At 39.2% G+C, this 25,247-nt stretch overlaps 1 protein-coding gene across 1 annotated transcript in view; it reads left to right on the plus strand.

Annotated features, from left to right (window-relative positions):
* Positions 1-25,247, plus strand: part of LOC126469750 (regulator of G-protein signaling 7) — a 262,114-nt gene that overhangs the window by 203,993 nt on the left and 32,874 nt on the right. The window contains exons 9-10 of the mRNA XM_050096964.1: positions 10,457-10,570; positions 14,691-14,816. Coding sequence (XP_049952921.1) covers positions 10,457-10,570; positions 14,691-14,816 — 240 coding nt within the window. The remainder of the gene's footprint in view (positions 1-10,456; positions 10,571-14,690; positions 14,817-25,247) is intronic.

Raw genomic sequence — 25,247 nt, forward strand, 5'->3', positions numbered from 1 at the left:
TGTCTATGTGCCTGTGGTTCTGTCAGTGTGATCATGTGATGTATCTGACCCCAGGAATGTGTCAATAAAGTTTCCCCTTCCTGGGACAATGAATTCACGGTGTTCTTATTTCAATTTCCAGGAGTGTAGATCATCTTATACTTAAATTGTTGTAGATACAGGGACCATCTCCTTAATCTAGCATGCTTAAGTTGACAGAAATCTAGATAGGTGAGGGGAGTATGGTCAGTGAAGATTAAAACCTCATGGCCGAAAAGGTACTTCTCGAATTTTTGTAAGTCAAAAATAACAGCTAATGCCTCTAGCTCGGATATACTACAATTCTTTTCTGCTTGTTGAAGGGACCTACTTACAAAAGCATTGGTTTTGTGTACTTCTTCTTCTCCTTCTTTCTCAATTTGAAACAGTTCAACTCCCAATCCATATCCACATGCATCAGATCCTAAACAGAATGGTTTCGAAAAATCTGTGTGGTTTAAGATTTTACTATTAACTAAGGCTTCCTTTAGATCTTCGAAAGCCTTCTGACCTTCAGTAGTCCACTTATATACTACATTCTTCTTTAATAGTTCTCTTAGGCAAGGAGCATTAAACAATGGGCCAGACACAAATTTTCTGTAAAAACCAAACAGACCAAACATCCCCTTCAGTGCTTTGCGTGTTATTGATGCAGCATAGTCTCGGATAGCTCTAATCTTCTCTGGATCAGCCATGATACCTTCTCCACTCATTACATGCCCCAAGAATTTTATCTCCTTCTTTGCTAAATCAGTTTTATATAATTTTAATTTCATGCCCCCCACTTTTATTGCTTTCAATACCTCATCTAATAATACACAATGTTCTTCCCACGTTGGTGTTGATATTGAAACGTCATCCACATACGTTGTTACCCTTCTTAACAAATGGTCCCCTAACACTTGTGACATAGCTCTTACAAAGGCACATACACTTGTATTTAGTCCAAACGGCACCACCTTGTATTGATAACATCTACCTTCAAATAAAAACGCCGTATACTTTCTTTACTCTTCGGCTAAGGGAAGATTCCACTATCCACAGGTTACGTCTATGGATGTGAAGTACTTTGCGCCTTTAAACTTCTGCAGCAGTTCTTCTATATTTTCTGGTCTGTCACTGTCGGGTAATACTATTTTATTCAACGCTCGAGCATCTAATACTAATCTAATCGAGCCATTACCAGGGGGTTGTTGTAAACACTTATTGCTCTTTCAATGATTCCCCACTCTAGCATATTCTGAATCAGGTCACGTACCACTTCCTTGTGCACTTCAGGAACTGCAAACGGTTTTTTGAAGAAATAGGCACCCTTTTGCACTGTCAAAAAACACTCGTAACCTTTAACTAGCCCTGGCTGATCTGAAAATACTTCTACATGCTTAGTTAGAATTCATTCCTTTGTCCCTCATCTGTTTCGCTTAATTCCTGTAATTTGTCATCAGTCCTTTCTCTGATGCTATCCAGCTCAGACGGATCCACTTCTTTACCTCCACCGTACTCATTGTAGCCTTCCATCAGTTTTGTGGTCTTGCAAATACAGACTGGAAAGTCATTCAGTTCTGTATTGTCACATGGTCTCTTACCTATGAAGGGTATTGTTATAAGGTTACCATTAATTCTAACCACTACATCATTTGTCCCGAAATTTACCCGTCCTTCATGTTTACTTCCTTCATGTTTACTGAGAAAATCAGCACCCAGCAGCATGTCTACGCTTAGTCCACTTATTACTAAGAAGTTCTGCTTAATTACTACCCCCTTTACAACTGTAGGTAGGAATACTTCTTGCTTTACCACCTTCTTGGTTTTTCCTGTTGCTACAATTATATTTAAGCCACTAACTGGCATCTTTACTACTTGTTTATTATCTGGGAGTCCATTCACAAAATTTTTTGACACAGCACACACCTCTGATCCTGTATCTATTAAACACTTTACCTTTTCATTTAATACACTTAACTCTATTATTGGCTGTCCTAAGTACTCTTTTTTGATTTCAGGCTTTACTTCGTCTAATAAATCCTGCACCGTTTCCCTTCTGTCAAAACCTGTCTTATGGGTGGATATCACATTCATGCTTACAGGGCCTCCCTCATGCTTAACATTATCCCTATTATTAGTGGCAGCTCCTACCAGTCTGTCCACTAGTGCTAAATCTAAACATCTCTCTAGTGTTTCTCTTCCTTTACTCACCTCTGTTTCTGCGACCCTAACCCAGGTGTCGTCAGAAATATATATATCCTCCACTTCTTCCTTCTTCTCTTCTTCTTCACGACCCTCAACTACTTCAAATAACCTATTAAGCACATCTTTGACCTCTGCTTCATTTCTGTTTCCACCACTGTCAGACGGATCCTCATCGATTCAAAACCTTATTATCAGTACTTACTTCTTCGACAAGCATGTTCTTTTTCTTATTGTTAATATTACTGTGCCCCATTAACTCTACCGAGCGAGGTGGCGCAGTGGTTAGACACTGGACTCGCATTCGGGAGGACGACGGTTCAATCCCGCGTCCGGCCATCCTGATTTAGGTTTTCCGTTATTTCCCTAAATTGCTCCAGGCAAATGCCGGGATGGTTCCCTTCAAAGGGCACGGCCGACTTCCTTCCCCATCCTTCCCTAATCCGATGAGGCCGATGACCTCGCTGTCTGGTCTCCTTCCCCAAAACAACCCAACCCCATTGACTCTACTTTAATTAATTCTGCTGTCTCTTGTTGCTCCCCGTTATTCTTCCCTTCTTTCGTAGCAACTATATTAATGCTAGGTGGTTTTACTGGTGCCTTTCTTATGGATGGTTTTGCTAGCGGGTTTAACTGGGAATGCCGTTGTCTATGAACGCTAGCATAATCGTAGGGAGCTACAAGTTTTCCGACCGAGGTGTGTCACCGCTAACTGACGTCCTTCGCCAGCTGGTTACGTCACCTCCTGACATCTGCCTAATTTGGTCATATTAGCTTCCACCTCCTCACTTAAGTGAGGTACCCATTTTCGTCATTTTAGCTTCCATCTCATCACTTAATGAGGTACCCATTTTCATCTTATTAGAATCCATTTTCGTCATATAAGCACCTAAACCATTCAATTTTGCCAATAGACTCATTAACATACCTGCCACACTATCTATCGCCCATCATTTACTGATACAATGTCTCCATTAATATTAGCTACTGCCACAGGTAGATCTGAAACACTGGGATCTGATACCTTCTGTTCCACCTTCGATCCATAATTAACACTTAATGACTCTGTCAAACTACTACTGAAATTGGGTTGGGACACATCCAAACTAAAGTTCATGGGATCATAAATCTCTTCCATTTGTTCTTTCACCCTATCTACCCTCAGTTCATCCTCTACATTTGTTTGCTTACACTCAGCCATTTTATTCAGTTTTTTCACACACACACACAAAGTTTTAAAAAGCACACTACTTAACTTTGCGCTTCTGATGTCTCCAACACGGCTAGCTGAGGCTGCGGGTCCGATCACCATGCACTGGGCCGCCGTACCAGTTTACGGGCCACCACTCCGGTCAGCACTGCCAACTGCTTCCGCTGCCCAGTCGCGTCGTCTCGTAGTTCGTAGTCTGCCAGATGTCGCCGTTATCAGCTACTTCGGTCGGCGCGATATAACCGCAAAATTCATCTGCCAAGCACATCAAACACACTCACAGTTCATGGGCTGTCACTGTCTTTCTGTCCACGTGGTGATAGTTCACTCATAATATTTGTCCTTTCCCCAGTTTCTATTTATTCGCGAGCACTTTTTTATCGTCCGGTTACACACACATTACTGCTTTTAATGAAATGTTTCATTATGTTTCCTGGCCGATGCACCATTTGCGATGGATTTTTTACGTGCGTGCATGTGATGCACCAATTGCGACGGATTATACGTTGCTACTGCTGCAATGCAATTTCTTTTATAATTTTTTGTTCACCTACCTCTTTGCAGTGGTAGATCTTCGCACGTAAAACTCCTGACTGCAGCTACTTACGAGATCACAGAAAAGCAGTGTTGAGGAAACTGTAATCTCATAGCTACACGCTGGAGGCCGCTATAAGTAAAATTTGCTTAAAATTGTCTATGTACTTTAAAGAAATGATTCGGAAAGGGGATGTCACTCGTACTTTAAACATGAAGTTCAAATTTAAACCTTAAATAGATCTTTATTGCCTTTAAGCAAGATCATCAGCCCACATTTACAAAAATTACTGAAGTTTCTGCTCACAGTTATCACCATACCTAAAACAGCCAGAACTTTTACCTTCCCAAATTCCGAAACCAATTACTTGTAACACAGTCAATGATCGGCCAATTACTTCTGCACACGATATTCAGTGGTTGTCTTTAGTAAAAGTTTATGCTCACCATGAAATACTCAGTAAGAATATACTCAGTACCGCCACGCTATATAATTCAAAGTTCACTTGCAATTTTCGTCGGAATGAATTATCACAACACTCTAAAGTTTTAAAAAACAGTTTCTGGTCACTACCAGATACCATTAACACTGGACCATAACGCGGAAGTCATCCCAAGACTTCATCTTACACATAATGCGAAAAGTCACATCCAGCATAACCAGCTCCAATCAAAGCTAGCTCGCGACCCCTTTCTCACTCTCCCACACTCAAAAACTGTATCTCCTCGCTAGGCGGCCAACTATCTCACTTCTCATTGGCTGTCAGCACTTACGACGAATGAGAACTCACTTCTAGGGTGCGGCTCGCACCAAAATCTAACAAGCACCAACCACTTCTTTAGGCTCATTGACATCATCAAATTAAGTAACACAAAACTCTCTAATTAAATAAACAAAACAAAATGAACTATAAGCTTTACTCTACATCTGGAAATTTATTATGTAGTCGCGAATGTTCTGCCTGTCCTATACATAAGCATACATACTTGGAAATCCGACATTCACTAGTAGGGGAACCACTAGCGGATTTGTTCCCGCGTTACAGAGTTGGAACACTTGCCAGTTCCTGTAGAGGATTACATCAATGATTTTTAATAATGCCGAATGTCCCACATACTCTCACGCACGCATTCTCATTCACATGCACCCTAACACACAATACACATATTGACTTAGAATTCTTGAAATTATTATTATAGAAAAGTTACAGAGGTTTTCTGAAACTAAAAACATTCCAAATTTATATATGAACACTGAAAGTGTTATCAGATCATTGTACATAGTCACTGAAGGTGAACTATTACATCATTGTATTTATTTAAATTCTTGACTGTCGGAAAAATTACTTTTTTTTTTTTTACTCACTTCCAAAATACAACTATTTTTGATTTCAGACTTTGACATATTGTTTGTTTTCACAACAGAAGGATGTACATCAAATATGACATTCCTCAGGTTATTCCTTTATTAGTTATTAATATTTGTAGTTTCGTATAATGTAAGTAGTCTGTCAGCGCTACTCCACTGCTTTCACACGCGCAGCTGCAACAGATGGTCGTGACATCAGTCTGCAGGACACAACTCATCCGTTACTGACCGTATAACACTCTACCGGCTTACATTGCAGCCCACATACATTCTGAAGTAAAGCTTTTAATAGACAAATGGGTGATCGCGCACTAGTTGCGACGCCACAATCTGATGGTATTAGAAGTATTTGATGAATTCCACTCTGCTGTTAATATTGTATATATTTTGGTTTCCTTATCATTTTGCTATATTCATTCTTTTTATGTCTGTATGTTTTCTGATCTGGGTAACATTTCCAGTATTTCCAGTTATGAGTTTCTTATTCTGTAACTCAGTTAACTGAACTCAGTAATCTGAAATGACTGCGTTAATTGTGTGCACTTTCAGTTGATTTAAAGGCATGCTTTTAAAAAGATGATCTGTTACTGTGTCTGATGATTCATCACTCCTTGTTAGGCTGTTTACAAGCAGCTTCATATAATTTGTATGTACAACACCGTAGAAACATTTTGTAGAGCTGCTCTGTTTCGACGTATTTAGATTTAGGTCATTGGCTACTATTAAGTATGGGAATTCTTTAACAGGTTTGTCAAATGGTACTTCAACACAAGTTCTATTGGGAAATCTTTTAGCCTAGAGCTTGGAGAGCAATATATACCTAAAGCTAGACATTTGTGTTCCTGAAAATTTGTTTGAATTGCTGCTGCTTTAAAACATATTTCTCTACAGTTTGTAACTGGCCATGGAAAACATTCAGTTATGCTGTTATCCACATAAAAAGCTACCCCTTCTTTCTGTCAGTTCATGCTCAATCATTATGAAGATATCTGATACTTCAGCAACATGACCTCTGCTCTTTTGACACATACTGAACATTTTGATTAAATATTTGAAAATGAAAATTAGTTTCAATTTCTTTTCTATGTTCTGTTTTGTTTTCTTTTTTTCCCTGGGGACATCAGAACTCCTGGTATTTCAGTTTTGCAGCTTACATGCTTCTTAGTGTCCTTCCTTCTTCTGGTGTTGAAGCTGCAGATTTTGGCAATAAAAAATCAAGGTCACTTGGCTGCTTCATATTCCTTCTAACTCGGTTTGCTGGACTTGCTTCTGCTGCTGAGGTGGTTGGTGCTGATGCTGAAGCTGTTGCAGCTGCTGTTGGTGAGGTTGGTGTTGATCCTGGAGAGTTTGCTGCAGATCCTGTTAAGGTTTCTTGTTGTGTCACAGTAAGTGGTGCTGATGCTTGAGTGGTTGTTTCCATTGAGGTTGCAGGTCTTTCCAAAAGCATATGATTCTGCAGTCACTGGGCCAACATTTTTGATAGATGAGGTAGGTTCATGATTGCACAGATTGACATCTTGAAATCTTCTTTCTTATGTGTAGTTTGTTTGCTCCAGATCATTGTTAACTCCTTGGATGTCTTCTTTCCTCTTTTCCATTATCCTGAGCCACTGGTGTATTGTAGTTTGCATTGTTTGGGTTAATTTCTTTTCTATGCCTTCTGTCTTTTTCTTTGCAATACACTGATCAGTTGTATTTTGTATTGTTTTGGTCATTTTTTTTTCTATACTTTCTGTTGTCTCTTTCCTTATTCCCTTGTCAGTAGTTTTTTCAGACTTTAACTATAGCACTTGGGATTTTTACTTTGTTCTTGCTAATGACAACAGCCAGTCCTTCTCATATCTGTTTATTCCTTTCACTGCTTAAGTGAAAGCCTTCTAAAGTAAAATTGTTTCAACTTAGTCTTTACACTGCAAAATTAACAGCAGTTCTTCTTTTTCTTAAAAGACATCATAGTCACCGTTGACTGTATAAAATATTTGTTGTTACTATTGCAATTTCGACCTTATGGCCAGCTTCAAATAACACTGCAAAGTTACATTCTGTCAGAATATAAAACTATCTGACATGAGTACATGTCGTCGTCAAAATGCAGGCTTTTGACTGTGAGAGTCCCACAAGATCTGATGAGTACAACACTTACTACATCGTAATATGTTGTTAAATATATACTGAACTGTCGATGTTACCATCGTTCTAATAACCTATCACACATACAAGTTCAGGTGCACTGACAACATGTGGAGCTAAGTCAGTTGGCGCAAAAATACTTTCTTTTGTGTGTATTTCTTAATTCATTGATAGTGTCTATCATATAGTGATTTGTTGCTTCAATTTTTGAATTTAAATGTTGTACACCATATTGTGTTGGAATAGGGTGGATTATTATATTCATTTTATGACCAAGTTTTAGTATATGCCCTAATGTTTTGTAAACATGTTTTTTTTTAACCATTTGAATGGGGCTATGAATCTCATTCATTCCTCCTATTACCACTAATGTATTGTCTGTTGTGGAAGTTTTTGTGGCAATTGCATTTCTTGTGATTTTCTTTAAAGGCGCACCTGGTTTCATGATATCTCCACCTGGTAAGAAGAGTCTAACTTCTCCTGTAGAAGTGATCCACACCCTCTTTCCTGGCTGTCCACTAAAATAAGTACTGTATCTTGCTTTTCTGGTGTGTCTCATTTCCGACTATTTCACTCTGGACAGACTTATTTGTAATAGACAAGCTCTTGGTCATTGTCACTTCACTCATTTTTGTCATCATTTCACTTTCCCTGTTTGTTTTTCATCTTGTTTGTCAGATATTTTAATGCTGATGCATTGAAGATTGTAAACAGTTTTTGATATTTGAATGTTTTTGGTTTCCTTAATGTTTCTCTGCAGCTCCCTAATACAATTTTCTAACAATTCCACATTGTCTTTGTGAACAATGTTTATAATGTCTTCTTTTCTTGCTGATTCACACCCAAAATGTGCACAGCACTTTAAAGTTAATACATACGGTATGTCATTGCACTGCTTGCAGTTACCATATCTGTTGTTAAGCATCTGACTTACTTTTTGTTACTGGAATCATAGTTTTTAGTATTATTTCACATTCACTACACACAAAAAGCATTGTACCCATATTGTGGCACTTTTTGTACAAAAATAGCATTCAATACTTTATTTTTGTAAGCACAACTTACAGAACATGTATGTACGTAGATGTCTGTATTAATCTCATAAGTGTCTTGTAAGGAAGCCTTTGTAGGATGCTTGACTCATGACTGAATTGATCCTCTGTTTTTATCTACCGCTCTCTCTTTATTTATCTATTTCAGCCAAAACAATTGTGTAAATAGTTAACAGAGTGCCAATAAAAAGCATAGGAAAAACAAAAGGTTTACAAACTTACATACATATGAATACAGCATTGCAACTAAGTTTCTAAACTAATGAATGGAACTAGTATAAGGAGAAATGTGCAAGCCCCAAGCATTCCAACTTCAGTTTGAAAATCTGAGGTTTATTCTTCACATATTGCATTTCTGTTAGAAGCTTACTGAAAATAGTAACTGAACAACAGCATACACCTAAGTGTGCAATGGTTGTAGTGGTGTTATCTGAGTGCAGATAATTTTTATTTGATGTTCTGTGAGTGAATGCTGGTGTTTTGAATCAGTTCATAAGTATGTAAAATTCACTTAATGGAATATGTTTGCTTGTTTGACTGTGGTAAGATACCTAGGTTCTTGAACAGTACTTTGCACATACTTTATGAACTGAAACTGCACACAATTCTGATAGCCCTTTACTGCTCTAACATTATTCTTTGTGAATGCATAGAGATGCCGTAACAAATGGGTCACTATAATCCTGGGTTATGAGTGACATGTTCTTACTTTTTAACCTTCCAGTCAATCTCTCCCTCGTCTCAGAGAGGAACTATTTGTTCTGAAAGCTAGGATAGTGTATGTGCTTTTAAATGTTTCTATTGGTAATACTTACATTTCTCAGTTCCGTCTCATAATTTTATAGTTTTCTTGATAGAATTTTGTTTCCAATATTATTAAATATTTTACCCAACTCTGGAGGTTTCTGACAGTTGCATTTTCGCACAGAAGAGGTTTCATATCTTGAAAACTCAATTCCAGCCCTCATACATTTATTTACAACTGATTGCATCTACTGAAACCTCCATATTCTCATTTCTAATGCATGATTTAATCACTCTGATGACTAGAGACTGGATCTGAATGAACATGTACATTTTTTTCTTGTAGTGGAAAAGATAACTGATGTTTGCTTTGTATTGTTGTCACTGTTTTGTAGTACTTAGAAGTGAACATTTTACATGCTCGTTGTAAAAACATCATATTAAAAAGTGATTATACATATCATTCCATTCTCATCCTTTGATCTGCCAGGCACTTTACTCCTGTGTTGTACATTCTTTCAGTCTTTGTTCAAGTTGAAGACAGTGACCCTACAAAGAGAGTATGATTGTCACTATCTTCTAACTTTGTTCCTCTGCAGCTCACCCTGATCACTTCTGTGTACCCAATAGTATTGTTTAGACAGATCCAAATGACTTGGCTGTCATTATAATTGCATTAGTGTTTAATGAAGTGGTGCAGAGGAATTGGAATATGCACTATAAGCATTCTACCACTGCATACAATGTACTGCTGCTACTCTTGCTTTACTTTGTGCAGTTCTTTCTTTTCTGCTGACTGCAGTGACAAGAATTGCAGTACTAATGTAATTTAAGAACATTGCTGCATGTATGTAATTCACATATATTTTGATGTTGCATGAAATTGTGTAGATTGTTTTGAGCACTTATATAAAGGGACTTTTTTTGCAATCATTAAATGTTGTTGAGGGAGTTAAATCAGACATCAAAAAACATAGTAAGCACTGTCTGACATGCTTGCTGCATGTGCAATGCTTTTGCAAAAGGAAATACCATTGAAACACTTCCATTACATTCTAATAGAACTGAGATTTGTTGTTGTCGCTCTGTGTAAGAGTTCCTGATAGGTGCCAGACTAAAATAATTATAGTTTGATATTGTTTATATTTTACCCATAAAAGAATATAACTGCAAATCTAATACCTAATGACTAAAACTGAATTGTTGTTTCAGGTGCATCAGCTACTTTGAACAGTATATTGAATATGATCCATTTTTCACTCCACCTGAGCTTACTAATCCATGGATTTCAGATAGTACTGAATTATGGGAGCAGGAAAAAACAGCGTGAGTTGTGCTAATTATTTTTGGAACTGGAATGAAATAGAAATGGAAAGCATGAATACAATATTCAAGAAATTAGTTTTGAAATGAAAGATTATTTAATTACTAAAAATTATTGCCTGTGGTACTTTAAAGACATGGCTGTAAATAATGTGTTGCTCACATGTATGTTCATTCAGCTTTATACCACTAACAAGACTTGTTTAAGAGAGACACAGTTTCTATAGAGGCTCACTAAATAGGCAACTTTTAAATAACCTGATTATATTAGTCTGTAGTCCAAACTTGACGTGAGAATCAATCAGATTGCAACTAACTTCTAAATTTGGCAAAAGCCAAATGGCAAAAATAAAAAGGTTAAACTCAAAGGTTAAACTCAAAGGTTCAACTCAATAATACCTCTGTTCTCATCCATTCTGCGTCTTCTTTAAATATTTGAATCTTTAAATATTTGAATGTTTTTACAGCAGGAATGAATTATTTTTAAACTATCAGGTCATATTAACCATCTGCAAAACTACAAGAAAACTTCAAAGTTAATATACAGGGTAGTCCATAGATCATGACTGGGCCAAATATCTCACGAAATAAGCGTCAAACAAAAAAACTACAAAGATCGAAACTTGTCTAGCTTGAAGGGGGAAACCAGATGGCGCTATGGTTGGCCTGCTAGATGGTGCTGCCATAGGTCAAATGGATATCAACTGGGTTTTTTTAAAATAGGAACCCCAATTTTTTATTACATATTCGTGCAGTGCGTAAAGAAATATGAATGTTTTAGTTGGACCACTTTTTTCGCTTTGTGCTAGATGGCGCTGTAATAGTCACAAACATATGGCTCACAATTTTAGACAAACAGTTGGTAACAGGTAGGTTTTTTAAATTAAAATACAGAACATAGGTACGTTTGAACATTTTATTTTGGTTGTTCCAATGTGATACATGTACCTTTTTGAACTTACCATTTCTGAGAACGCATGCTGTTACAGCGTGATTACCTGTAAATACCACATTAATGCAATAAATGCTCAAAATGATATCTGTCAACCTCAATGCATTTGGCAATACATGTAACGACATTCTTCTTAACAGCGAGTAGTTCGCCTTCTGTAATGATCGCACATGCATTGAAATGCGCTGACGCATGTTGTCAGGCGTTGTCGGTGGATCATGATAGCAAATATCCTTCCTTCAACTTTCCCCACAGAAAGAAATCCGGGGACATCAGATCCGGTGAGTGTGCGGGCCATGGTATGGTGCTTCGATGACCAAGCCACCTGTCATGAAATATACTATTCAATACCACTTCAACCGCACGCGAGCTATGTGTCGGACATCCATCATGTTGGATGTACATCGTCATTCTATCATATAGTGAAACATCTTGTAGTAACATTGGTAGAACATTAAGTAGGAAATCAGCACACATTACACCATTTATATTGCCATCGATAAAATGGAGGCCAATTATCCTTCCTCCCATAATGCCACACCATACATTAACCCACCAAAGTCACTGATGTTCCACTTGTCGCAGCCATCGTGGATTTTCCGTTGCCCAATAGTGCATATTATGCCGATTTACGTTACCACTGTTGGTGAATGACGCTTCATCACTAAATAGAATGCGTGCAAATAATCTGTCATCGTCCCGTAATTTCTCTTGTGCCCAGTGCCAGAACTGTACATGACGTTCAAAGTCATCACCATGCAATTCCTGGAGCACAGAAATATGGTACGGGTGCAATCAATGTTGATGTAGAATTCTCAACACCGACGTTTTTGAGATTCCCGATTCTCATGCAATTTGTCTGCTACTGATGTGCGAATTAGCTGCGACACCAGCTAAAACACCTACTTGGGCATCATCATTTGTTGCAGGTCATGGTTGATGTTTCACATGTGGCTGAACACTTCCTGTTTCCTTAAATAAAGTAACTATCCGGTGAATGGTGCGGACACTTGGATGATGTCGTCCAGGATACCGAGCAGCATACATAGCACACGCCCGTTGGGCATTTTGATCACAATAGCCATACATCAAAACGATATTGACCTTTTCCGCAATTGGTAAATGGTCTATTTTAACATGGGTAATTTTATCATGAAGCAAATACTGTCTGCACTGGCAGAATGTTACATGATACCACATACTTATACGTTTGTGACTATTACAGCACCATCTATCGCAAAGTGAAAAAAGTGGTCCAACTAAAACATTCATATTTCTTTACGTACTACACAAATATGTAATAAAAAATAGGGGTTCCTATTTTAAAAAATGCAGTTGATATCCGTTTGACCTATGACAGCGCCCTCTAGTGGGCCAACCATAGCGCCATCTGGTTCCCTCTTCAAGCTAGATGAGTTTCGTTCTTTGTAGTTTTTTTGTTTGATGCTTATTATGTGAGATATTTGGCCCGGTCACTATCAATGGACCACCCTGTATATGTAGCAGGTGATTACATGTGATAAGAGACAATTACTTCATACAACATGTTACATATTACTGTGTAAAACATCACTGAATTATAATACACTTCTCTTGGTCACCAATATAATTTTTTATCATCTCAAAACGCTTTTTGGGATAAACTAATCATCAGATCTGTCAAAATCAATGCAAAGTATCATGTCATCTCCTAGTCCATTCCATAAATTCAGGGACATTGGGTGTTATGGGATGAAACAGTCGATGACAGGCTATGTTACAAGGCATGATCAAAAAGTTATGGGAATTTTTGTTGTAATCAAAGAATCTTTGTTTATTCATCATCATCTATTCTCCTTCAGAGTAATTCCTCTCAGGTATAATTAAGTTGTGCCAGTGCTTTTTCCAGTCTTATTTTTTATTATTTTGTTCAGCTCCTTCAGCCATTCTGTTTTTATCTCATCAATGGTGACAAAACAAAGTCCTTTCATAAATCTTTTTAGCCTCAGGAATAGAGAGAAGTAGAGGAGACCATGTCCAGCAAGCATGGTGGCTGAGGCAACATAATGGTTTTGTTGTTTACCAAAAAATCATGAACAGGCACTGAATGTGATCAGGGGCATTATCATGACGCAATTTCCATGGAGTGGTTTTGCCACAATTCTGGTCATTTTCTTCAGATTGCTTCACACAAACAGTGCATAACTTCCAGGTAGTAAGGAATGTAGTATGGCCATAAGGCAAGAGCTCATGATGCACTACCCCACTGTAATCAAAGAAAACTGTGAGAAGAACCTCCATGTATGATTGAACTGGTTGAATTTTTTTTTTGTCTTGGCTCTTCAGATAATTTGCACTGAGACAATTGGGCCTTGGTTTTGACATCATACCTGTATACCAATGTTTTGTCACCTGTTACAACCTTCTTTAGAAGTTCTGGAACATTGTCGATGTCATTCAGCACATCCTGAACCATTTCTATGTGACATAGTTTTTGGTCAAAATTCAACAGTTGCGGAACAGACTTTGCTGCTACTCATTTCATGCCAAAAACACCCAAAAAAATTGTTTGGCATGAGCCAAATTATATGCCGACATTGTTAGTAACCTCACAGAGGGTGATTCAGCAACTTTTCAGGACCATTTTCTTTACTTTTTCCACATTGTCATCAGTAACTGATGTGCTATTGTCCAGGGCGGTCATCATCTTCATTGTCTTCTCAACCCTCTTTGAAATGTTCATACCACTCACATTAAAAATATGCTGAGCACATGAAAACATCTATGACCTTTTTGACTGTGAACGATAAACTTAATATTCAAAATGGCTGAAAATGCAAACATATCAGGAACATGTGCACCAACAAGGTAAAAAAAAAACTATTTGAAACCACGATGTATAAAGCATGCAAAATTAAAAAGTTCCAATTACTTTTTGATGACACCTCATAAATTGATTTTGACATATCTGATGATGTGTTTATCCTGAAACAAGTAATGAGATGGTAAATAAGAACACATATAAGTGACCAAGACGAGAGTACTAGCATTCAGTGCTAACGATGATTGCAGATCTACTGAGAGAGATTTTGTCTAGAGTGATAAAATATCACTTTTATTTTATAAACATGAGACACATTATTTTTATGTTAGGTAGATGACAGAATAACGCATATTCTCATATACTTGCAGGAAAGAAATTTCTGCTCGGCGAGTAAAACGCTGGGCATTCAGCCTTCAGGAGCTACTGCAAGATCCTGTAGGGAAGGAACATTTCACCAAATTTCTTGATAAAGAATTCAGTGGGGAAAATCTCAAGTAAGTTTTAGATTTATAAATAGAAATGCACTGAACCAAAGAAAGATACATAAAAAAGGTCCATAAATTATAAAGCTGTCCATGAAGTAAACAATGTGTAACAGTTCATTATATCACTGTGGTGCCAACTGTTGCTCAAATTGCTACTGTAGATACATGTGAACCATACGCCAAACGTAATGGTCTTTCCTCTCAGTAGTGCCATGTGGCCGTCCTGAGCCTAGTCTTCTTGTGGTTGTTCATTCTCGTAATCACCACTGCCAGAAATCATGTACAGTGGCTACATTCCTGCCAAGTATTTCTGCAATATTGAAGACGGAACATCCAGCTTCTTGCAGCCCTAGTAAATGATGCAATTGAAATTCAGTGACGTGCTGATAATAGCGTCTATGTTGCCTTAAAGGCATTCTTGACTAAAATAAACTCACCACGTCCAGTCTCAAAGGCAACTAACACTCACGACCATTGCAGCATGTATTTAAAGCAAGCCTGATTTGCGTCATCATAGTGACGCTACTAGTAGCACTCTTATGTGATTTGCATGAAACTTGAATAGACATCATCTGTCAGATGTAGAAACACACCTACCAACTTTCGTTTGTCACACAATTCCTTCTTGGTGTTGTGATATTTTTTTCCATCAGTGTGTAATAGCAAAATTTTTTACTTATGACACAATATAATAGTAATTTCTACTTGCATAGACCGAGCGAGGTGGCGCTGTGGTTAGCACACTGGACTCGCATTCGGGAGGATGATGGTTCAAACCCATCTTGATTTACGTTTTCCGTGACTTTTCTAATAATTTCAGACAAATGCTGGGATGGTTCCTTTGAAAGGGCACAGCCAATTTCCTTCCTAATCCTTCCCAAATCTGAGCTTGTACTCCGTCTCTAATGACCTCGTTGTCAACACTAATCTCCTCCTCCTCTACTTGCATAGATCATTATTCAATTTCAAAAGGAATTATCTGAAAAGATGATCTGCATTTTTAATTTCTTATCCTTCAGTTTCAGTTAAAAAACTTCTGAATTGAAATACTTGATTGAAGTAGCCTTATTGATGACAGGGGGGAAAATCAAACATCCACCATACTCCGTTTGATTTTTTTAATCCTCCAAGGATCATGTTCGTGATATTTCACCAGTGCTGCAGCAACAGGTGTACAAAAATATTCCATTTTCTCAGTTAAAATATGGCTATATGCTGACTATTCACATTGGATAATCCGGTAAAATAAACACACCTGTAGTTGTGTGAAGCAAAAATTACTTCAGTTGTGTTTGATGTATTTTTTTAAATTTATTTATTAACTTTTGGTTTCATGACCATGCAGCCAACCATAGTTTATACATATCAGTAACAACTGTCACTTTTGACTATTATATATGTAGAAATTTAAATCCATTTGTAGCAAAACAGGTATAATTTTTATAAAATTGGTATGTATACAGTATACTTCTCTGTGTACAAAATTTAAATGAAAACCAGTTGCCGTAAAAGATGTATTATTTTTAACTAAAAGATTTGTACAAGTACACTTAACTTTACTTTATGTATCTGATTTGTCTCCTGATGTATTGAATAATTGTGGTCCGACCTCCAGGCAACGCAATTCTTTGTTTCTGCCGTGTCCCCTTAGAGTGGCCACTTTCAGAGAGGCCACTTTCACATATGGTACCATGTTGCTAGTTTTCTCTTCCTTCCTGCCATATTCACATGATCTAGATTTTGATGCAGCTGATTATACACTAAAACACCAAAGAAACTGGTATAGGAATGCGTATTCAAATATAGAAATGTATAAACAGGCAGAATACGGCACTGTGGTCAGCAATGCCTATATAAGACAACAAGTGTCTGCTGCAGTTGTTAGACTGGTTACGCTACAATGGCAGGTTATCAAGATTCAAGTGAGCTTGAACATGGTGTTATAGTCAGCGCACGAGCGATGGGACACAGTACCTCTCAGGTAGTGATGAAGTGGGGATTTTCCCGTATGACCATTTCACGAGTGTACTGTGAATATCAGGAATCCAGCAAAACATCAAATCTCCAACATTGCTGCGGTCAGAAAAAGATCCTGTAAGAACAGGACCAATTAAGACTGAAGAGATGTGACTGAAGTGCAACCCTTCTGCAAATTACTGCAGATTTCAATTCTGGGCCATCAACAAGTGTCGGCATGTGAACCATTCAATGAAACATCATCGATATGGGTTTTTGGAGTCGATGGCCCACTTGTGTACCCTTGATGACTGCACAACATAAATCTTTATGCCTTACCTGGGCCTGTCAACGTCGACATTGGACTGTTGATGAGTGGGAACATGTTGCCTGATTGGACAAGTCTTGTTTCAAATTGTACTGAGCAGATGGATGTGTATGGCTATGGAGACAAACTCATAAATCCGTGGTCCCTGCATGTCAGCAGGGGACTGTTCAGGCTGGTGGACACTCTTTAATGGTGTGGGGCATGTGCAGTTGGAGTGGTATGGGACCCCTGATACATCTAGTTATGACTCTGACTGGTAGCACATACATAAGCATCCTGTCTGATCACCTGCATTCATTCATGTCCATTGTGCATTTTGACAGACTTGGGCAGTTCCAGCAGGACAATGCAACACCCCACATCCTGCATTGCTGCAGAATGGCTCCAGGAACACTCTTCTGAGTGAAAAAACACTTCCACTGTCCACCAAACTCCCCTAGGCATGAACATTGTTGAACATATTTGGGATGCCTTGCAAGGTACTGTTGAGTAGAGATTCCACCCCCTCGTACTCTTATGGATTTATGGATAGCCCTGCAGGATTCATGATGTCAGCTCCATCCAGCACTACTTCAGACGTTAGTCGAGTCCATGCCACGTTGTGTTGCAGCACTTCTGCTTGCTCACGGGGACCCTACTCGATATTAGACAGGTGTACCAGTTTCGTTGGCTCTTCAGTGTATACAGACATTCATAATTCCTTGAGAACTATGTATATGAGTTTATCCACCCTAACGCCTGTTGTTACCAAAAGAGTGGCAATGCAATGGAGGTCTTTGTCCCCCTATACCAGTCACTTGACTTAGTGTACAACCTATCCTGTCTGTCATTGCAGAACATTCCAAAATTATATGGTTCATGTCTTTTTCTTCTCTACAAGTACAAAGATGGTTGACAGTGAGCCCCAAGTGATGTAAGTGGGTGTTTTTTTTTTTTTTTTTAAAAAGTGACCACATTCAAAATTCATTTGACAGTGGTTGTATAAGGTCCCGTTTACACCATGTGCTTCATTTACCATTGCATTGATAGGGTCACAGGATTATTGCTTATAATGTTTCCCTTTGCCGGCCAGGGTGGCCGAGCGGTTCTAGGCACTACAGTCTGGAACCGCGCAACCGCTAAAGTCGCAGGTTCGAATCCTGCCTCGGGCATGGATGTGTGTGATGTCCTTAGGTTAGTTAGGTTTAAGTAGTTCTAAGTCTTGGGGACTGATGACCTCAGATGTTAAGTCCCATAGTACTTAGAACCATTTGAACCCTTTGCCACTGGTTCGTCTGCTCCTTTCCTCATCCCACCTCAATCGCATTGTCCCTTTTAAGTCACCAAGCGAGGTGGCACAGTGGTTAGCACACTGGACTCACATTCAGAAGGACAATGATTCAAAGCCACGTCTGGCCATCGTGAGTTAGGTTTTCCCTGATTTCCCTAAATTGCTTCAGGCAAATTGCAGGATGGTTCCTTTGAAAGGGCATGGCCAACTTCCTTCCCCATCATTCTGTAATCTGATGCAACTAATGACCTCACTGTTTGGTCCCGTTCCCCCCCAAATCAACCAACCTGCCCTTTAAGGCATATAAAGTCTGTGTGCAGAATATTCGGATGACATGGCATTCCTGAAGCAACACCTCATTCAGCGAACTGGTTGGCTTGTTTGTTGCTGCAGATGCCGCTGGGCCCTTTGACCCACATTAATGTGATGTATTTTTGCTGCATAACTGCATAATTGACTGTGTCGTCATGTTGCTGTGTAAAATGGTTTTTTGAGGTCATGACTTGTGCTCAGGAATCAGTTAAAAAAATAAATTTGCCCTCACTGCAATTTCCTCTATAGTTACTGTTTCTAAAATGGCTACTGGCTCTGTGTAACAGACATTTGTACAGGTAATTTATAACATCCCCAAACTGTGTTGTCTGGTCTATGAATGCATATCTAGCGCCATTTGCATTCTAGGCACCATCTTTGTGTATTATTTTGGCAGCCATTATGTGCATTAAGACTTGTATCACCGTACATGCTCTGAAGGATTATCATAGCTATCATTCAGAATGTTTGCTTTGATTTGTGTGAGAGATGTATGATAATTGTTGTCATAACATGGTAGAGCTGTCTTGCACATCACTCTGTGGTGGAGTTCTTCTATTTTCAAGTAATCTAGAACATATGTTGGTGCTTGTTTGTTGACCCAATAGCATTTGGTAAAATAGTTGATTTCCACCATATGGATGTTCTGCATAACCAGTGGTCTCATAAACTGACTTGCTTCAGCATGAACTTCATTGCGAGATTACATTGTCAGAGATGTGGTGTGTGGTGGTGCTTCTAATTTTTCCCGTAACAGAGCATTTATTGACATTGATTTCATCGCTCTGACCTAGATCCAGAGCAGATTATACTGTATTTTGTCCAGGTTAAGTAGCATGGATTTTCTTGCAGATCTGTATAAGATGCCTGCATAGTCTAGTAGGTTTGAAAAAGTGCTGAGTGCTCTGTAAATGCATAGAGTTACACTGGTGTCAGCCCCCCGCCATCCCTCTCAGGCAATATCCGTAACTGCTCATAGGACAATTATTAAACTTTCACATTTTTGTGTTACTCTTCCAAAATGTGGGCTCCACGTCAGTTTGTGGTCTGACAGTTTTCTTGACTGGAAATGTATATGGGCCTAGTTTTAGTTGTATCAAGCCTGCAAGTCTGTGTCTAGTGAATACACAGACAGAGGTCTTACTAGGAGATATTTAAAGTGAGTTGTTTATGAGCCAAGATTGTAAATTCTCCATCAGTTGTCCTAATGTCTGAATACAATAGTTTACTATCTCTCGGGTTGCAATAATGCGTAAATTCTCCATCAGTTGTCCTAATGTCTGAATACAATAGTTTACTATCTCTCGGGTTGCAATAATGCAGAGATCATCAACAATTGCGAGATCTTAGTGCTATCCCCCACTCGATCATGTAAATCCCAACTATATATATACTGAAGAGCAACAGAGACAAAAGCTGTATGAAATGGAAAGAGCATATATGGGCTGTGGTAGGTAAGGTGAATGGTCGACTTTGATTTATTTGGAGAATTTTGGGAAAGTGTAGTTAATCTATAAAGAAGAGCACATATAGGATGCTAGTGTGACCTATTCTTGATTACTGCTTGAGTATTTGGGATCTGTACCAAGTCAGATTAAAGGAAGACATTGATGCAATTCAGAGGTGGGCTACTAGATTTGTTATCAGTAGGTCTGAACAACACGCAAGTATTACAGAGATGCTTAAGGAACTCAAATTTGAATCCTTGGAGGAAAGGCAGCATTCTGTTAATGGAGAACTGGCATTTGAAGCTGACTGCAGAATGATTCTACTGCCACCAACATACATATTGCACAAGGTCCATGAAGGTAAGATCAAGAAATTAGGGGTCATACAGAGGCATATAGCCAGTCATATTTCTCTCATTGCAAGTGGAACAGGAAAGGAAATTGATGTGATGCAAGCTGGAAACCTTTACATTCCAAGGAGTAAAACATTATGTCCTTTTTGGTAATGATAAATGGGTGGGAGGTGGCCAATGGGATCAGTCACTGAAGGAATCTGGACAAGCAATCGGAAGATTAGTTGACACAAGTGAACTTTAAATAAACGTAATTACTCAACTTGTTGTTGAAGAACTGCTACACTGTTGACCTCTTGTGGCATCTGTCGCTAGCTATAAGCAGAGGCTCAGCATGGGCATGCATGTATGTACACTGAATATTTGCCAATAGAGCTAGCTATCAACAGCTCAGTAATGTTCAACATCAACCAGCAATGTAGAACTAATCTTGAACAAGAAGTAGGTGCCCAGGTGCCCGCCATTTATAACATTGTCCTGAAGGTCTTTGTTGGTTGGTGGGCTGGAGGTTATTTAGTGGTCAGGTCATCCTATTGGTGACGAATGTTCCAAGTGTCACTTGTTGTGCCTGCAGGAATCTTCATTGAAGCCCAGGCTCCAGCAATATTGATTAATAAATTATTATACTACAAAAATAACTAGTAGTGATGCAGGATACCCTCCACCACACTGTTTATGGTGGCTTACAGAGTATGTATATATATGTAAATGCAAAACCTTGTGGAAAGCCAGCACTTGTGAGTCATGATCCAGTTGTTTGTTGACCATTTCTTGTGATTTGTCAGTGTGCTAATACCTGTTATGGATTTTGATCAAATCTTTTGATCATGCTAAACAGCTTCTGTATTAATATTGTGTAAAGTTATGGTAGAATCTACATCTACATCCACATCCATACTCTGCAAGCCACCTGACGGTGTGTGGCGGAGGGTGCCTTGAGTACTTCTAACGGTTCTCCCTTCTATTCCAACTTTGAGGTTCGCCAATGACATTGTAATTCTGTCAGAGACAGTAAAGGACCTGGAAGAGCAGTTGAACAGAATGGACAGTGTCTTGAAAGGACGATATAAGATGAACATCAACAAAAGCAAAATGAGGATAATGGAATGTAGTCGAATTAAGTCAGGTGATGCTGAGGGAATTAGATTAGGAAATGAGTCACTTAAAGTAGTAAAGGAGTTTTGCTATTTGGGGAGCAAAATAACTGATGATGGTCGAAGTAGAGAGGATATAAAATGTAGACTGGCAATGGCAAGGAAAGTGTTTCTGGGGAAGAGAAATTTGTTAACATCGAGTATAGATGTAATTGTCAGGAAGTCGTTTCTGAAAGTATTTGTATGGAGTGTAGCCATGTATGGAAGTGAAACATGGACAATAAATAGTTTGGACAAGAAGAGAATAGAAGCTTTCGAAATGTGGTGCTACAGAAGAATGCTGAAGATTAGAAGGGTAGATCACATAACTAATGAGGAGGTTTTGAATAGAATTGGGGAGAAGAGGAGTTTGTGGCACAACTTGACAAGAAGTAGGGACCGGTTGGTAGGACATGTTCTGAGGCATCAAGGGATCACAAATTTAGCATTGGAGGGCAATGTGGAAGGTAAAAATTGTAGAGGGACACCAAAAGATGAATACACTAAGCATATTCGGAAGGATGTGGGTTGCAGTAAGTACTGGGAGATGAAGAAGTGTGTACAGGATAGAGTAGCATGAAGAGCTGCATCAAACCAGTCTCAGGACTGAAGACCACAACAACAACATTGTTCATGGAAAGAAAGATTGTAGGTATGCCTCTGTGTGGGCTCTAATCTCTCTGATTTTATCCTCATGGTCTCTTCACGAGATATATGTAGGAGGGATCAATTTACTGCTTGACTTCTTGGAGAAGGTATGTTCTTGAAACTTCAACAAAAGCCCGTACCGAGCTACTGAGCGTCTCTCTTGCAGAGTCTTCCACTGGAGTTTATCTATCATCTCCGTAATGATTTCACGATTACTAAATGATTCTGTAATGAAGTGCGCTGCTCTCCATTGGATGTTCTCTATCTCTTCTATGAACCCTATCTGGTGAGCAGTATTCAAGCAGTGAGTGAACAAGTGTACTGTAACCTACCCCTTTGTTTTTAGACTGCATTTCCTTAGAATTCTTCCAAAGAATCTCAGTCTGGCATCTGCTTTACTGATGATTAATTTTATATGGTCATTCCATTTTAAATCACTCCTAATGCCTACTCCCAGATAATTTATGGAATTAACTGCTTCCAGTTACTGACCTGCTATATTTTAGCTAAATGATAAAGGATCTTTCTTTCTATGTATTCTCAGCACATTACACTTGTCTACATTGAGATTCAGTTGCCATTCCCTGCACCATGCGTGAATTCTTTGCAGATCCCTCTGCATTTCAGTTCAATTTTTCATTGTTACAACCTCTTGATATACTACAGCATCCCCTTGTGACCAGCACATCTAGAAATAGTAGTTTTTTGTTCTTTTCTACTTACATGGTAAATTTTTTGTTGGCATGGAGGCTGTTCAAGTGTCTTAGGAAGTCACTGAGCTGTTCTTCACCATGGCTCCACACAACGAAAGTATCATACATATCTGTACAACACCTTAGGTTTACAAGTCACCGAGTCCAGTGCCTGTGCTTGGAAATGTTCCATGAATAAGTTGGCCACAACTGGACTAAGAAGACTACCCATGGCATTGCCGTCCAGCTGTTCGTAGAAATTGCCATTCCTTATGAAATAGCTCATGGTCAGACATGCATGGAAGAGCTTTGTGATTTCTTGTGGGAAAATGGAACCAATGTGCTCCAGAGCACCACTGAGTGTCACTTCCTTAAGAAAGAAACAATATCAGAGCTGACCAGGATGTCATTTGGTGCAAGTTTTAGTTTCTTCAGACTCTCAACTAAATGTCCTGAGTCCTTTAAGTGTGTGTCAGTCTTCCCCACGTGCAGTTGGAGCAGAGAGGCCAAGTGTTTTGCCAGTTTAAATGTCGGTGAGACAGGAGTGCTAACAATCGGTCTTAGTGGAACGTTGTTCTTATGGATCTTAGGTAATCCATACAGCCAAGGTGGTAGGGCTTCTGTGTTCTGTGTTGTGCAGGTTTCTCTGTATGTCCGCCAGCAGAGAAGGTGCCTTAATTAACCTATTTGTATTCCGTGTGATATGCTGTCTCGGATCTGTGCTTAGTTTTCAGTATGTTGTCAGATCTAACAGGTCTGAGATCTTTTGCTCATAATCTTTGGTCTTCATTCTGATGGTCGTTTTCCCATTATCGGCAGGCAGTACCAATATACTCTTGTCGGCGTTAAGATTCTTAATAGCTTGTAGCTCTTCTTTCTTCAGATTGCAAGCTGGTGGTTTAGCTCGGCGCAGTATGCTGGCTGTTTCATTGCGTATTTCCTCTGCCCTTTCACAAGGAATGGTCTGAATGGCCGCTTTGGTGTTAGCAGTGATGTCGTCCATAGTTTTAGTTCTCAAGATGATAGCGAAATTCCCTCCTTTTTGAAGAACAGACACTTCCTCTTTGGTCAATTGTCATTCAGTGAGGTTGATTACTGTGTGTGAAATGTCGGGAATCATCTTGTCAGTCTGCCTCCGGCAACTTTCAAACTTTTTCTTCTGTCACTCAGTGCCATACTCAAGTTCATTCTGCATGCTCATGTGAGTGATGGTGTTGACCTTGTCCCAGTCATCTTGATGCATTCTGCTACTTAGTAGATAGAACATGTCCAGAAGTTCCTGATCCGTTCTTGCCAAGTCTCTCCATGTTGTTTGAATTCTCTCACAAAGAAAAGCTCATTCCATTCTATTGTAGATATGATGGGCTTGGGCGGTTGTGAATAGGCACTTATATTTCAAGAACTCTGGTGTAACAACTTCATCTCTGCACCGCAAAAGGAAGGCGAGAGATTACATCAATCCCACTTTCTTCTTCCAGCGTTGGTCAAGGCATCGGTACAATCTGCAGATCTCCTCCCCATAGAGGCATAAGACAAAATTGTTAAGGCTTTCGTGGCCACTTGTTGACAAACTGCCTATTTGCTTCTGTCTTGAATGGCGAAAACCTGGGACATAGCGTGTACTGAAAACTGACACACATGGACCGATACCTGCACAAACTATCAAACTACCACCTGAGCCAGAAAAGAGACATGATTCATATGGACCTCAAACGTGAAATGGCAACACCTGGAAAGTATACTGAGGAGCAATGGATACTCCACAAATTATATTAGAAGCGTAACAGAGCATCGAGACTGTTGTAACCATGGCAGGGACTGCTGCGGGGTTGCTGCTAATGAAAACGCAGTGTGACCGACAGGAGCGACCCATGAACAAACAAGACAGACGAACGGGAGTGGAAGGACAAGCACGATGACTGACAACCAAGCAAGACACCAAGATCAACAACAAAGTACTAGGCAACAGAGGGTCACAAGAGACAACCTCATGAAAACAAATCAACACCCACTTGTAAATGGGAAGTAAGCGCACACAACGTAAACACGATGGTTGTAAGCGAGATGTCAACTGAATCAATGTGAATACCAGACTGCCTCACTGAGTGAGATGCACTCACCTAAATACATGACAGGGTATGTCACTATTGGCCACTGGGACCAAGTGCTCCACAGTAGCGCCCTCATGTTAGACTCGGGGCCAGGAGTGCGAGCATACACGGCGTACGGTGCGACTGCTGCAGCAGCCTCTAGTGGTCATTGAGCTCCAAGCTGTCTAGTGTGGATTTGAAACCTGTAGC

The sequence above is a fragment of the Schistocerca serialis genome, chromosome 3 (genome assembly GCF_023864345.2).
Source record: "Schistocerca serialis cubense isolate TAMUIC-IGC-003099 chromosome 3, iqSchSeri2.2, whole genome shotgun sequence".
NCBI lineage: Eukaryota > Metazoa > Arthropoda > Insecta > Orthoptera > Acrididae > Schistocerca > Schistocerca serialis.